At 41.8% G+C, this 16894-nt stretch overlaps 1 protein-coding gene across 1 annotated transcript in view; it reads right to left on the bottom strand.

The window, feature by feature from the left end:
* The window catches only part of ARHGEF4 (Rho guanine nucleotide exchange factor 4), an 87868-nt gene extending 71293 nt beyond the window's left edge, over positions 1-16575 (bottom strand). Inside the window, exon 1 of the mRNA XM_072788665.1 lies at positions 16418-16575. Coding sequence (XP_072644766.1) covers positions 16418-16475 — 58 coding nt within the window. The 5' untranslated portion in view covers positions 16476-16575. The remainder of the gene's footprint in view (positions 1-16417) is intronic.
* Between the last annotated feature and the right edge of the window lie 319 nt (positions 16576-16894).

The following is a 16894-nucleotide window of genomic DNA, read 5'->3' as shown; positions in this document are numbered from 1 at the left end:
GTTCATGGGCTAGCATGAGCCGCACAGCGCAAGGTCAGTGCCCCTACACTGTCTGCCTGTGCACACTGGCTGCACTCTTGTCATTGGTCATGGGGCTGCTACAGCACCATGGCAGACATGCTTAAAGAAAGCCTTATTGGAAGTACAGAAGAGTGGGTCTACTCGAGATGTGGGTGAGATGCAACAGTACCCTGAAGGGGTCTCATTCTCCCTGTTGCTGCTTCAAGGCCAGGGAAGTGCTCTTCCTGACTTCACCCCTCCATTAATGCAGACCACCTGGGGCAGTGCACCCCAAGGCACTACAGACAGTGTTGAGGGAGGGAGGTGGAGAAGACTGTTTTAAAACCTGCTAAATTGCCTGAAGCAGGAGAAAGGAGAAGCCAGATGAAGGGGTAATCTGGGAGAGCAGGTACTTGCGAACAATTATTAGGCACTTACTTGCCAATTATTTTCCCAAAATTTCACCTGTCTCTCACATCAGTTAGTGCCTTTAAAATCCTTTTCTCTTGGGGCAGATGGCTGCAATCTGAAAGGAGGCAGAGGCACTGATGAAATGAAGCATATCCAAAGGAGAGCTCTTTTTACTGGGCTCCAAACCAGTCTGCCCATGAGTTTGGTAGTGGAGGTCCTGAGCTCTATCCTGCAGTCCCCTGCCAGCTCCCTTCTGCCTCCGGTGTACAGACCTGCTGCACTTCCACATTCCTCAGGCTCAAACCCCTCAAAGTCAACCTCTCCAGCCTACACAGGATCCTCTCTCCCTTCAGCCTCCTTAGCAGGGGTGTCTGAGCTATGCTTTCTAGCAACAGTGTCTCCATTGCTTTTTGTGTATAAATAGCAGCTTTTTAATGAGACTAGGAACTCCCTGCTGTACATACCTCTTGGAATGTCTGTCTGGCTCACATAGGCAATTATGACTGTGCTGGCTTCAGATGATTACACACGCTAAGGTAATCAGGATCCTCCTCAAAGGATCTCTAACTCTAACTGGGAATGAGAGACGCTTGACTTCTCTATGAGAACAGACTGTAACATTTGACCTTGGACACTGTGGGCTGCTTCAGGAAACCTGCAGAAGGTACTACTTTCTTTTCTAAACAGACTAAGAAGGAAGCTGATGCAGAGAAAAGCAGCATAAGACACCACACACACACACACACACACACACACACACACACACACACATGCACGCACAGACACACACACACAAGACACATAAGCACCTACCAGATTCCTAGACTGCATTCTGGCTTTCTTATATCATATCCCTTCTTTTGCCTAAACTAGTATCTCTTATTTTAAATCACTTGCCTCTAGTCTATGGGAGCCCATCCTTTCTTCTTCAGTGGATCTTAACATATGTCAGGTTTTCAGTTAAGACTTTTAGATTCAGGGATCCCTGGGTGGCGCAGCGGTTTGGCGCCTGCCTTTGGCCCAGGGCGCGATCCTGGAGACCCGGGATCGAATCCCACGTCGGGCTCCCGGTGCATGGAGCCTGCTTCTCCTTCTGCCTATGTCTCTGCCTCTCTGTCTCTCTCTCTGTCTGTGTGACTATCATAAATAAATAAAAAAAAAAAAAAAAAAAAAAGACTTTTAGATTCATTGAGAACTGTCTATATGATTTTCTGAAATTTCCTGGAGGAAGAGTTTCCACCTTCATTTTTACTCTGCCCATCAAAGTCAGTTAGTTGCTGGCACTATTACCAGCTGATTCTAGTGAGCATAATTCAGAAGTTCCTTTATAACTTCTCACCCTACAGCCTAACCTCAGAGTCTAGGAATGGCTTACGGCACCCCACGGGGCAGATGCAGGCAAGAAACTGAACAGTGAAGTCAGCATTTCTCCTGTGTTCCTCAGACATACACATACATGTGCACACATACACACATGCACACACATAAGAATTATGAAATAAAAAAGCACTACATAAAAATTAGAAAATTATGGTTCTGAGACACTGTAACCTGCATTTTCCAAACTGATTTGATCTATGGATTTCTCTTTCACTGAACATTGATCAAGACTGGTGCTCCAGGCCACATACTCTGGGATATATGTTTCGAGCTTCACTTTCATACGAATGGCCTTGGACAAGCTCCCCATGCATCAATTTCCTTATTTTTCAAAGACCAAACAGAAGCCCCAGATTAGAGACAGCTAGAATGGAACAAACATGGAAATCTGATAGACCTGAGGTCAACTCGAAAATAATTAGTCAGCTGTGTAATGTTATCACTGTAAGTTAGTTAAACTCTGTGAGCTCCCACTTCTCTTATTTATGAAATAGGATGGTTGTGGGGACAACATAGAAAAATCCTTAATGTGCCATTTCTTCTTTCTCTTCCTCATTTGTACAGTGTTCTTTCAACTATTGACTGCAGAGGGTGGGTGGAGAGGTGTCTAACCCTCAGGTCTGGATCACCTAAATTAGTGTGTTAAAATGTCCGGATTTGTTTTCATCAGATACAGTAAGACACGTGGACAAGGAAATGACTGTCATGAAGGCATAAGTTAATACAGTTTCCTACACATAGGAAAGATGATCTGCCACACAGGGCTACATGTGGGAAGCACCAATGTTAGGTAGCACAGAGTAGGGGAAACATGGGTGGTTTCAGTGGGGAAAGCAAGGTGACATGGAGTAACCAGGCTTAGACTTAACTAGTTTGAATAATTTCAGCAGATGCTGGGGTCTAGAGATTGCCTCCAGTTGCCTGGTCTCTGAGCCTGGGATGATTAAGGCTGGAGGACAGCGGTGCTGAGTGTAAGAGCCCCAAAAAGGAGGTGGTTGGGAGAGTGAGCTCTGGATTGGTTAGCCTGCATTTAAAGAGAATGACTCTTGATGGAGTCCCAATAGTTCATTTTTGCTTTTGTTTCTTCTGCCTTCGTGGATGTATCTTGCAAGAAGTTACTGTGGCCAAGTTCAAAAAGGGTGTTGCCTGTGTTCTCCTCTAGGATTTTGATGGAATCTTGTCTCACATTTAGATCTTTCATCCATTTTGAGTTTATCTTTGTGTCTGGTGCAAGCGAGTGGTCTAGTTTCATTCTTCTGCATGTGGAAGGAGCCTCGGTGTCCAACGAAAGATGAATGGATAAAGAAGATGTGGTCTATGTATACAATGGAATATTACTCAGCCATTAGAAATGACAAATACCCACCATTTGCTTCAACGTGGATGGACTGGAGGGTATTATGCTGAGTGAAATGAGTCAATCGGAGAAGGACAAACATTATATGTTCTCATTCATTTGGGGAATATAAATAATAGTGAAAGGGAAGAGAAGGGAAGGGAGAAGAAATGGGTAGGAAATATCAGAAAGGGAGACAGAACATAAAGACTCCTAACTGTGGGAAACGAACTAGGGGTGGTGGAAGGGGAGGAGGGCGGGGGGTGGGAGTGAATGGGTGACGGGCACTGAGGGGGGCACTTGACGGGATGAGCACTGGGTGTTATTCTGTAGGTTAGCAAATTGAACACCAATAAAAAATAAATTTATTATTAAAAAAAAATAAACCACTGAGCCACCCGGGCTGCCCCATAAAAATAAATAAATAAATAAATAAATAAATAAATAAATAAATAAATAATAAATAAAAAAGAGAATGGCTCAGGGCAGCCCCAGTGGCCCAGTGGTTTAGCGCCACCTTCGGCCTGGGGTGTGATCCTGGAGACCCAGAATTGAGTCCTGCATTGGGCTCCTTGCATGGAGCCGGCTTCTCCCTCCGCCTGTGTCTCTGCCTCTCTCTCTGTGTTTGTCATGAATAGATGGATAAAATCTTTAAAAAAAATAAAGAAAGAAAGAAAATGGCTCAGATGAGTGTTTGTTCCCAGGAAAGAGGCAGCCTGGGAGTGGCTTTCTCTCCAGTGTTGGCAAGGCCCCAAGATGTCAAAGCACTCGCAAATAAAAGCATGACAAATGCAATTCTTTGTACACTCAGAAGAAGGGGATCTGATCCCCGCTGTTTATTGATTCCCAAGTTGTCAACATGTTCAGAACTTAGGTCAGCATCTTCCTTCCCTAAACCTGTTTGTCCTGGACTACTTATCTTAGAGAGAGTATCTCCATCTACCCAGGCATCCAAGTCAAACACCTTTGTCATAGACAAAGGACTTCCTGCCCAATGCTGGAAAGTGATGGTAGCCTTCAGTGACAGTCCCTGTAGGGACTGTCATAGCCTTAGGGAGCCACCTTATCCAGGGCTTTGCTGCTCTATCCAGTGGTCCGTCAGTCTATGTGGAAGGATAGAGGTCTAGCCATCTTGGCCCAAATCAAGACCACTCTGAATGTCCTTCCTCTCATTTCATAGATATTGATTGTGTCTGAGTCTGTTTCTCAGGTAACCCAACCCATGACACCAATCTATTACCAAGTTTTGGCAACATCTCCTACTCCACATCTGTGAGGTCTGCTTTCAAGTCTTCCCCTACTATTAGTGTTTTAGTTCATGGCCACTGTCATGTGTTGCTTAGATAACCACAAGAGACTCTAGGGAGTCTGCCTTCTGGCCAGAAATCTATATTGGAACTTTCAGGTCTGATCACAGGCAATTACACCTGCAGTCTCTGAAGGGAGTTGTAGTCAGGGCTCAGGCATCTTGGCCAGCTATGCTTCCACATATACTTGCATTCCTAGCCTAGGTGCCTCTGTTTGGAGATCTCTTTATTTGGGGCCTTCAGGCAAGGCCTTACTCAGGTGCTTCTACAGACACTTCCTTATAATAGTAGTGAGGAGAGAAACCTTGAAGACTCTTTTCTTCACTTTGACTCAGGACCTAGCACTTCTGCTCCCAACCCTGGCCCCCTGTCCATAACAAGTCAGGAGTCTTTTGTTCTATCCTCTCTCAGCACTGAGACATTCTCCCCACCAGCTCTGATACTTGGGGAAATGAAACACTGGGGGAGCCAGTGCTTTGTCGTCTTCCTTATATATCATAGTGAGTGATCAAAGGCTTGAGTGATGCTTCATTTTGGCTGGTGTTAATTAGTTACTCCAATATGTGGGAACTTCAGCCCAGTGCAGTTCAGGATGGACTCCTAATTTTTCTCCTTATATAAAAATGAAAACGATCTTTTAAGACATTAACCAAGATAGACCATACTCTGTGCCATAAAATCAAGCTTTAAAAATTTTAAAGGAAATAAGTCATAGAAAATATGTTCTCTATTGAACATATTTGAATTAAATTATTTGAACATAATTGAATTAAAGTAGAAATCAATAAAAGATATTTGGAAGAATTCCTAAGTATTTGGAAATTTTAAAAAAATCAACGTAATTTACAGATAAAAGAAGTCACAAGGGAAACTAAGAAATATTTTAAATTAAATAAAAATATAACATCAAAATTTGTGAGATATAGCTAACGCAGTGCTTAAGAGGGAGACTCAAGTTTAAATGCTTCTGTGAGAAAAGATGAAAGGTTTCAAATTAACTATTTACACTTATACCTTTAAGAAATTAGGAAAAAACAGCAAAAAAACCAAAGAAAGCAGAAGACAGGGAATAATAATGGTAAGAGAAGAAATCAATGAGATTAAAAACAGAAAAACAGAAAAAAAGTGAATGAGGCCAAAAGTTGGTTCTTTGGAAAGTCAATAAAATTGACAAACCTCTAGTTAGATCGACTGAAAAAAAAAAAAAAAAAAAGACCACAACAGCAAGTTTCCCCAGGCCTAGATAATTCTACTGTTGAATTCCATTAAACACTTCAGGAAAAATAATCCCAAATCTACATAATCTCCTCTCGACATAGAAAAGAACAATTCAACAATGTTGAATGTTAGCTGAGCCCTGTTTCCCAGAAAACAGAAAAACCTCCCTCCTTTTGTGATCCTTCTGTATTCTGAGAATACAAAGGACCACCCTTATCTCCCATATCTTGAGATAAGACCACTTCTGTCCTTCTGCAAGACTCCCTTGTTTAATAAAACCGCAAATTTTCTCTCTTTTCTCTGCGACTTTTCTCCCTATTGCAATGGCTTAAATCAAACCATCTCAATTGCCCAGTGCACTTCATCTTTAGTGGTTTTAGTGCTGTGATTTGTGCCGTCCCAGAGCCAGCCTTCAGATCCCAATTTGGTCCCCCCAGGTGATGGTGATGAGTCTCTCCTTCCTGATTGGTGATTCAGAAACAATAGTGTGTCAGGCTTATGGTCCTGAGCTCCGGACTTGTGTCCAGCAGGAGCATGGTAAGGATTTGATTTCGATTCCTTTTGAGTGCTCACTTAATTTCTGGTGCTGACTTCTTTTGGTTTCATGGTCTGACCATTTGGTGATCTCTGAAAACTGTTGAGTGAAGATGGCAGAGAATCTGGTTTGTTAGTCTTCTGCTTGTCTGTTTGTCTATCTTAAGCTCAAGTCAATTAAGAATTCCATGCCCACCAGGAGGTGGTATCTGGACTGGTGAGTTTTGTATGCATGTAAAATGGCTGAAATTTTATAAATGAAGCTTATAAACTTTCTCTGTATGTTCACCTGACTGTAATTCAGAAAGGACTTTGCTTCTCATTGTGCAAATATATAATATTTTCCTAACTTCAGGCAGTATTACCAAATTAGATTATAAATTCTCTTAAAGGAGCTCTTTTCTGATCAGCTTAAAAATAATCATTTGTAGTAACTGAATATTCCTAATATTATAAGAAGTTAAAGAAATTGAACCTCAAATATTTTCTTTTCTTTTTTTAAGATTTTATTTATTTATTTGAGAGCCAGAGTGAGAGAGGGCATGAGTGGGGGGGAAGGGGTAGAGGGAGAAGCAGGCTCTCTGCTGAACAGGGATCATGACCTGAGCCGATGGCTGATACTTAATCGACTGAGCCACCCAGGTGCCAGAACATCAAATATCTTCAATGTGAAAAAAATATGACTCAGAAACAGTTTTAACTATTCAAGTTCAGATAATTTAGGTGAATCTTTGACAGGCAATACTAGTTTAATATTTGACTTAATAAACGAAACTATGTCTTCTCTATGTTAAATAATTACCAATGCCAAATAATATATGTGTAGGTTTTTATTCTACTTGGGTATGTTCTTCCTAAACTTATAAGGGCTTACTGATTGTATAAGCTAGCATTACTTTTACTAAATGTTTACCATTATGAAAAATGTACATGTATTTAACAAAACTGAGTCATTATTCTGACAAACTCTCTTTCAACACTAGGTATGTTAGCCTGAAGATAGTTTCTAAGATTTTTGTGTCACTCAACCTTGCAGTTAACTAGTGGATATTCAATAGATATTTAGATTATTTCAATATGATAGAATACTGAATCGTTTATTGATTACTAAACATAATTTAAATTTAAGTGTTCTTATTTTTTATTGCTACAGAGAGACTACAAACATATAATTGGGCCTGTTAAAAACTGTGTTTCCTTTTCCCATCTTGAGAAGTGTAACATAAGGGATATACACAGAACTAGAAGATTGTAAGGGAAGAATTCAACTTGCTACGGTCAAAACTGATGAAGAGTTGGTAGGTTTTATAAGACTTGCAAAAGGAGCTGTAGTATTGAATATTATACTGATGTAAAAAAGATTTGGTTTTCTTTGTTAAAATGACAAAATTTTCTTGGATTATTGATTTGCTCTTAATAAGAAGTTGGAGAAGGTTATTTGTTGCTTTCTGTGTCATCTGCCTAGACAGCAGAGATTCGATATATTATGAAAATCATTCTTTGTGTTTTCTGTTGACTTTGCCATGTCTCTGATTACCTCAGATCAAAAGTTTCTTAGTTAGAAAAGAGCTAAGATTCCTTACAATTGTGTTTATTTTAGAAATATTTTGTTACTTTGGTTAAACATCTAGTCAAGTATTCTTCAGTAATGCATGATCTTATCTTAATCAGCGTTCAAATCTCTTGACAACTTTTGATATTTTGCCCTTCCAAAATTAAATCCTTAGAACCTGAAACTGCCTTTGATATTTCCTACAGGGTCCTTGGAAAATCATAAAGCATTTGTTCTTTCATCTTGTGAAAAAGACAAGTGCTAGAAATGTTTAGCTTTATTTGATGTGTTATCACAGATGAGTTGAATGGGAAGAGATGCCAAATTAGAGAGATGCCTGACGTTCCTAGGTTAAAAATGAATGGATAAGGCAGCCCCAGTGGCCCAGCGGTTTAGCACCGCCTTCAGCCCAGGGTGTGATCCTGGAGACCCAGGATCGAGTCCCATGTCAGGCTCCCTGCATGGAGCCTGCTTCTCCCTCTGCCTGTGTCTCTGTCTCTCTCTCTCTGTGCCTCTCATGAATAAATAAATAAAATCTTAAAAAAAATAATGGATAAAATGTTAACATAAATACTTCAGAAATTGTATGCTTTATGGAAACCTCCTAGAGAATTACCAATGCCCTTGCATCAGAGTACTGGTGCTACTTTGCCTATATGACAATAATATAATGTTATAAGTGATGATTTCATTTATTTTTAAATGTTAAATTGGTTGCTTTACTTCTTTAATTTGAATCTAGCAATTTAGAGGCCAGTAATTTTCAACTGGGGATTGAAATAATGTAACCTATGCAATTATATTAATATACAGATGTTTAGGATCTGCTCCAGACTTATTTAACCTCTTTATAGATATTCTTGGTATTCTAACTACATGGTTGGTCTATTCATAATAAGCTTGTCAGGATTATTACATATTATTTTTTAAAAGATTTTATTTATTTATTCATGATAGACACAGAGAGAGAGAGAGAGACAGAGAGAGAGAGAGAGACGCAGAGACACAGGCAGGGGGAGAAGCAGGCTCCAAGCCAGGAGCCTGACGTGGGACTCGATCCCGGGACTCCAGGATCATGCCCTGGACCAAAGGCAGGACCCCTGAGCCACCCAGGGAACTCCAGGATTATTACATATTATATCTGAAGTTTTTTCTGTAGAGATTATGCTCATTCATTTTAATAAATTAGCTGTAATATTAACTATCTTCTTTCACTTTTAAAATTATTAGTAGTAATTTAATCATAGCCACCTTAAGTTTTCCACAGATAGTTTTTTATTGTATTCTGATGCTATAGCTATTGGCCTGAGAGTTTCCTCTTCCATAAAGAACTGTCTCAGTACCCCCATGAAAGGGACTATGCCAGGTACTTTTGGGTGTAGAGTTCTGATGATATTACATAATCAACTTTGACATTCCAACAGTGGATTTCTAAAACTCTAGCAGAGAAGCAGGTGGATTTAAGAGATCACAAATCCAGGTGTAATTAACTACATTAAACTGAATGAATTGACGAAGGATGATTGTGGATTTTATTTGTAACATTGTTAATATTTTAATGTTCTAGTTTCTTGATACATAAGGAACCCCTTATTTTTTCTCTTAAGTTATCCTTAATTGATAAATAGCCATTTATAGCTGTAAATAGCCAGACTATGTTTTTATCAAATGAAACATTTGTTAATTATGCCTTTTTCTCCCTGCCTGACCCCTCTAGAATTTGGATACTCTGAGTACTCTTATTTTCATAGCAATATAATTGTTCCCATAGGTTTAATAAGAATCTGTCCTCCTTGTTAACAGAAGGAATATCTGGAAACTTGGTTATATGACCAAGGCCTTGAATAGAATGTCATATTTAAGAATATGAATTTAATAACATACACCTAGACACTTTTAAGAAGCTAAAGTTGACTTATGCAGCCAATGCTTACAAAGCCATCTTAAAAAACTGGTCTGATTTGGGGCTTATAGAGTTCCCAGCTTTATAGGTCAGTGAGGAAGGTCACTATCTGGCAGGTCTAGAAACATTAGGATATTTTGGAAACTTTTAGAAGGGAGGAATTCATCCAAATCTATATGTACTGTAGGTGACTGGTGCGTGGTCCATGGCTTAGCTTCCTAGCCTCCAATGTACAATGTTGATAAATTGGAAGACTCCATATTGTCAAGATTTCAATTATCCCCAAGTTTATTTACAGTTTCGTTATAATCTGTATCAAGGAGGACATTTGTAGATATTGACAAATTGATTCTAAAATGCAAATGGAAAGCAAGAAAAAATAGAATAATTACAGTAATACTGAAAAAGAAGAATAAAATAGGAAGTTCACATACTTTTCTCAAGACATACTATAAAGCTACGGTAATTAAGACAAATGGTATGGACAAAAAGATAAGACCCTTAAATCAGTGGAACAGAACAGAAAATCCAGAAATAGATCACAAATATAGAAAGCTGAGTTTTGACAAAAGTGCAAAGGCTATTCAGTGGAGAAATGATAGTCTTTTTAATGAATGGTGCTGCAAAACTAGTATGCAAAACGGTATGTAAAGGTATGCAAAAAAATGAACTTTGACCCTCATCTTAAACTATATAAAAACTGACTCACAATGGATTAAAGATCCGAGTATAAAATGTAAAACTATAAAACCATCTAGAAGAAAATGCAGGAAACTCTGTGTCTTCAGGTTCAATAAAGGAGTTCCAGTATACAACACTAGAAGTATAATCCATAAAAGAAAAATTATAAATTGGATTCCACTGAAATTATAAGCCTTTGCTCTGCAAAAGATACTGATAAATAATTAAAATACAGGGCACAGACTGGAAAAAATATTTGCAAATTTGCACTTTGCAAATACAAGTGCTGATAAAGCACTTGTACTTAGAATAAATGAAGAACTCTCAAAATGCAGTAGTAAGAAAATAAACAATCCAATAAAAAACGGGCAAAAGATTCAGGCACTTCACTAAAGAAGATACCCATACAATCAATAAACATACAAAAAAATGTTCAACATGAGTAGTCACCAGGGATATACAAATTAAAACCAAATGAGTTATCACACACCTAACAGGATGGCTTGAAACACTGGCAGTACTAAGTACTAAAGAAAATCCAGAGCAATGGGAACCATCATGTTTTGATGGTGAGAGTGAAAATGGTAGCTACCTTGAAAAAGAGTTTGTTGATTTCCTATAGTTAAACACTTACTTAGAAAATGACCGCACAATTTAGTCCTAAGTGTTTAACCAAGAGAAATGTAAACTTATGTCCATACAAAGAATCGTACACTAATGTTCACAGTAGCTTTATTTATAATAGACAAAAACTGGAAACAAACCCACATGCCCCTCAATCAGTGAACTATTAGGCAAACTGTGGTATATCCATTCCGGAATACTATTCAACAAATAAAAGGAAAAGACAACTATCTATACATGCAAAAACACAGATAAACCTCAAATGCATCATGCTGGGTGAAAGAAGTCAGCCTCAAAAGGCAATATGATATGAGTCCATGGATATGACACTCTGAAGTAGTCAAATCATAGAGATGGAGTAAAGGCTGGGTGTGGGGGGAGGTGTTGACTACAAAGGGGCAGCATTCAGTTTTTAGAGTAATAGAACTCTTCTGTATTTAGATGATGGTGGTAGTTACATGACTGTATACAAGTGTCAGAACTATATACCAAAAAGAGTAATTTTACATGATGGTAGTGGTTACATGACTGTATACAAATGTTAGAACTATACACCAAAAAGAGTAATTTTTACTGTGTATAACTTTAAAAATAAGAAGAGAAAGTATGCAAACATTTGGCCACATTAATGTCCTGTTTAATACCTTTCCATGGCTTCAAGAGCTAATAGTACACAGTTCTTAGCATGGAGCCACAGCGTGGTCTTCCAAATTTTCTCTTCCTATGCTCCTCATTCCGTATTATTTGCAATTCTTGAATATTTAAAACACCTGACACAGAACCTAGCACAGGTGCTCAGTAAACACAGGCTCCCTTCCTTTATATATCTTTCTGCATTTATGTTGGCTCTTCCTCACAAAGGCTCTTTCTACTCCTTCCCACACAGCTAACTTGCAGTCAGTAAGACTCAGGCAGTACCTTCTCCTGAAAGGTTTCTCTGACTTCTTCCTCCCCATCTCTGTCCCTCACAATCAGTGTAGTCTGGTGCCTCTCTTCTGAGCTTCCTCATCTGAGCGGTAAAGGCTTGGGAATGTTTCAACCTTACACATTATGAAGAAAGGGCTGGCCTTCAGCTGGTTCTGGGGAGATTGACTCTAAGTCCCTGGAATATCCTCCCTGCTAACAGTGACTTTGTATACCTCAGGTCTTTAGCCAACCCAGACCTTGGAACTAAGGATATTAAATGCCTCTGCTGGTATTCTCATTATACTTTTCCCAAAGGTCAAAATCAGAAGCTGAACTTCCAAAGAGAGGAAATAAAAGTTCAGCTTAAAAGTAAAACAAACAAACAAAAAAACCACACTTTATTTGTGTGTGTGTGTGTGTGTGTGTGTATATATATATATATATATGATTTATGATTTATGATTTATGATGGGAGCCCTGGGCTATACTGTATCAATGTGAACTCTGGAGAACCTGGAGACTAAGTAATGAAGGTCAGTCTTGTGGACACTACATTCCTAAGTAACTGACCTCCAATAAAAACCCTGAGCACCAAGGCTTTGGTGAACTCTCCCAGCTTTGGGGAGAGCTAAGCAAGGTCCAAGTGACCATGGGAGGGAACATCTGGAGGTATGCACCTGGTTTCTCTTATACTCTGCCCTATTCATCTTTTTGCCTTGGTTGATATTAATCTGTATGCTTCTGCTGTAATAAACTGGAACCATGGGTGTAACAGCTTTTCTGAGCTCTTTGAGTCTTCTAGAGACTCATCCACTAAAAGTGGCTTGGGCACCCCTGAAGTATCATCTCACTGGGTTTATTTCTCTCAGGGCCCTTATAATGAACTGTCACTGTCTGTCTCACTCTGATGTCATTTATTTAAGGCCAAGAACCTTGTATGATTTGCCTACCATCTTTAGTGCCTAGTGCTATGGCTGGAACATTATAAGTGTTAAATAAACATTTGACTGCAAGAGAAGCCTAGCCTTCTGATAAGTCTGATTCCTATCTGAGTCAGAAAATTGCCTCAGGGACTTGCAGAAGAATGTAGAAGTAGCAAGCACTCTCTCCAAGAAGTCATATGGCATTAACCATGCAAAAGCACAGGTAGTGAAAACTGTCAACCCCAGAAACCTGAACTGAGAAATAATCCTGTCAGACAAGACATCCAGAACAGAAATGTAAAAAGCCTTAGCCCCGTAGCAGAAGTGTGGTAAACATAGCTGAGGGCTGTGGAGACTATAGGCACCTGCTTAGGGGGAGATGAGAACAGTGTGGCAGAAAGAAGGGTTGTAGAAATTCCACCTTGTCAACTATGTTTAATTTTTAGATTCTGCCTTTAAGGAAAGCCCTCTCCACACCAGGAAATGTGAAATTTCAGTGGAAAATGCCAAGATTGGACATTTAAAATTCAAGAAGTCTTTTGGAAATAAAGGAGAATCTACAGTTCTCTGCTAGATTCCCTAGCTGATGTTCTGCCCTGTGGGTTAAGTTGCGATTCCAGCTTCAAGTACTAGCCTTTCTGGTTTTTGCTGACAACTACAAAAATGTTTAACAAAAATCACAAAAATAATAACTAAGTTTGCTAAGGATCTTTTACTGGTAATTTCTAATCTTTCTTAATAGAGAAATACAGTTCAATTAAACACACATGTGCTTCGTCTTAGAGCCATAGACCAAACAGAAATACAATATATAGCAAATGCCAACTCATGGAGGGTATCCATCCCAAATCAGTAGCTCTGACTAGAATTATGGAATTTTATAGTTGATTAGAGAAGAAGTCAGATCTTTGATTTCAATGTCTTCATTCTGAAAATGGGTTAATTGGGATCTAGAAAAAAGCCGCGACTGTCGAGTAAAGATAACAGCATGCAAGTAGCCAAGACATGATTACAATATGTCCCTCCATCCTTTCTCTCTGCCCCAACACAATCTTTTCTCTCTGGATCTGGCCCTTCATTGGAGCCTCCACTCCAAACTTGGTAAAGAGCCCTTATCAAATCATACCGATCCAGGCCTGAAGCTCTAGTTAGACATGGCCTAGTTAGATTACTGCATCTCTCTGACCCTGTTTTTGTACCTGAGTTGTAGGATATGCTTACCTCACTGGATTTTTATGTGGTAAAGCAGGTAACATGGTGCATGATGTTCAATAAATTACTTTCCCTTTGTTCTTCCCATCAAAACCCCTCCATGGCAGCCTATCCAACCAGATCTCCTCATCTAAACCACAAATCCAAAGAGCATTACGTAAATGCCTATTTTCTCAATTCCTCTCAAGGATGGCAAATAGCTAGTATCATTCTAGTAAAAGGGAAGAAAATTCCTCCATTGCATATAGTAGAAGTCTTAGGAAATTAGGGCTGGGCTTAATTCTCCCCAGGAACCCAGCTGAGATGGCTTCATGGACTCACAAAACTCTACAGGGTTCGTGGCAGCACCATTACAAATCTAGTATTGAATACAACTGATACAGAGTCCCCAGAAAAAGGCAGGTAGTAGAGGGCTGAGGTATGGGATTGAGGGCAGAGGATGAAGAAGTGATTTAAAATACCTTCAAGTCCTGAGTCTCTGTGGTTGGTTACTGACCAGAACTCCCTGAGCAAGGGCAGTGTGCTGTCCATATACCTCACAATACCTGTGTTTTGGCAGAGGTATGGCATCTGCTTCTGGGTCTCTCACATCAACTCTCCCAGTATCATGTTGCTTTAAACCCTGTCCTCCCATTGTAGGAACATTTCTGAACCCCTCAAAGTTCTGGACTTTAGGTGACCTTGCTTCACCTCTCAACAGACATATACACACCACCCCACACCTTCATATACATATGGCTATTATCTCTGAAACTCATCTGGTGGCCTCAGTACCCCTGGTGTGGTCTGGGGAGTCCCTAAATCTCAGGGTCACCTAATAAACCTGGGTCTCTGCCATTTCCATCTGCTTCACCCCTGCCCTGGGGCAAAGGAATTCTTGGGGGCACCAGGGCCACCTCTCTGAGCCTGTTTGCCAATTGCTGAGGTGGAGCAGGTATGCCTTCTCACGCTGGATGTGGAATTCCTTCCACAATTTGTACCATTTGGGCACAGAGAAAAAAGGGTACTTTGTCAGTTTCCTTACAGTCTCACTTAGGGTATTATCTTATTTGGTTTTCTCAAGTTGGGTTATATTTAAACACCCCAGGGAGGGAGGAAAAGGAGAGTTTCAAGGAATTGGGATGGGAAGGAGTCAGAGATGCAGAATTCTAAAAAACTTTTATTTGGAGGAGACCCCAACTTTTCTGAGTTTCAGTGTTTGTTTTGGGACAGAGCAGATGAGAATCACAGAGTGCTCAATATAAGGGTCTGGGCATCCTTCACTTGCCTTTTGCAAACCCATTGACTTTAGAGCAGAGTCCCAACCCTGCATCTGCCCGTAAGGGTACTCTCACACCCCTGGGAGACAAGCTTTAACTGCACTCCCCCAAATGGCCTGTGCTCCACTCTTGGGGGTAGGGGGAATTGCTCTGTGTATGGGCCCCTGCCCCTCTCTGGCTTTGCTGCTCTGACCAGGGCACATATAGAGCCTCACCTCCACCACCTCGGTGGGACCATGCAGCTCTCACCAGCTGCACCCCCTACCCCATGTATAAGCATAACTTAAGCATTATCTCCCCCCCTATTCCATTTCAGATTATTGGGCAGCACCTATCTTCCTTTATAGCTCCTATGGCATGACTTGTTGAATGTTTGGAAGAAGTAAAATATAAATAATCCAGTTTGTCAATTAGCCAAGGGCAGGGGATCACCATTTATAAAATCACTCTGAACTTCCTTAATTAATATTTAGGGTCAAAGTCTTCCTCTCACTTTGTACCCAGAATTCGGTCCTCCGAATAGGAAGGAGAGCGCTAAGGGGAGCACATGGTCCTTGTGGACCTCAGAACAACCCCATCTCAGAGAAACTGCACTGCTTATTTCAGAAGGTCCAAGACCATTCTCCTCCTCTGGGGGGTGGGGGGGTGCTGACCTGAAGCCAGGACAAATCCACTGAATCCGGTCCACCATTGGCCAGCGAGCCCTCTCCTCCCTTCTGTTTTACAGAGGTCAAAAAGCTGCAGCTCAGAAAGCCAGACACGTGCCATTGGTCACGAACCGTTTGGGGAAGGGTAACAGCGCATCAAGGACCAAATTCTAATCTCACCTTAAGCACTCAGTTTCCCGTTGACGACGCGCCCTGCTGGGGAGGGAAGGGGCAGACAAGGTCCCAGATGTAACAGGTAGCCCACTGGTAAAAGTGGGTGCAAGAAGGGACAGGGATGGTGGGAGGTGGTGGTGGTGGCAAATCAGAAGAAAACCAGGGAAAAGAAAAGGAATCCGGAGGGCGAGGCAATGGGAAGCAAGGAGCCAGAAGATGGAAACGAAAAACAGGAAAAGTGAAGCAGGAGAGGAAAGGCCCGACCTCTTCGAGGCGGAGGAGAGAAGCAGGAGGGCCGCTCCGGGGAGGACTGGCTCGCGGAGCGGCAGGGGCGCGGGCGGCGCCCTTACCGGCGGTGGCCGAGCGCAGGCTCTCCAGGCTCCAGGAGCGGGGCAGGGCGCCGCGCATGCCCCCGGCGCCCCCGCGGCCGCCGCACACCACGCCGCTGCTGTCCGAGTCGGAGCCCGGGGACAGCCCGGCGCTACTGCCCGCGCGGCTGCTGCTGCTGCTGCTGCTGCTGCCGAGGTCGCCGCTCGTCTGCCCGCTCGACTCGCTCGGGCACTGCTGCGCCCCGGTGCAGGCGGGCCTGAGCTCCAGCCACAGGCTGGGGGGCGGCTGGGCCGCGGGCGGCGGCGCGGGCCCGGGGCTGCCGGGAGACAGGGCGAGGGGGCCGGGGCCCGGGCCCGGGCCGGGGCCGGCGGCGCCGTCGGAGGGCGAGGGGCGTGCAGCGGCCGGCGCGGCGTCCTCGGCCCCATCCCCGCTGCCGCACGGCCGCGGCTCCGGTTCGGCTGACATCATGGGGCTCCGCTAAGGAGGCTCCCGGCCGG

Source organism: Canis lupus, chromosome 20 (genome assembly GCF_048164855.1).
Source record: "Canis lupus baileyi chromosome 20, mCanLup2.hap1, whole genome shotgun sequence".
Taxonomy (NCBI): Eukaryota; Metazoa; Chordata; class Mammalia; order Carnivora; family Canidae; genus Canis; species Canis lupus.
Note: the sequence above shows the minus strand (reverse complement) of the source record. Positions and strands in the feature narration are given on the sequence as shown.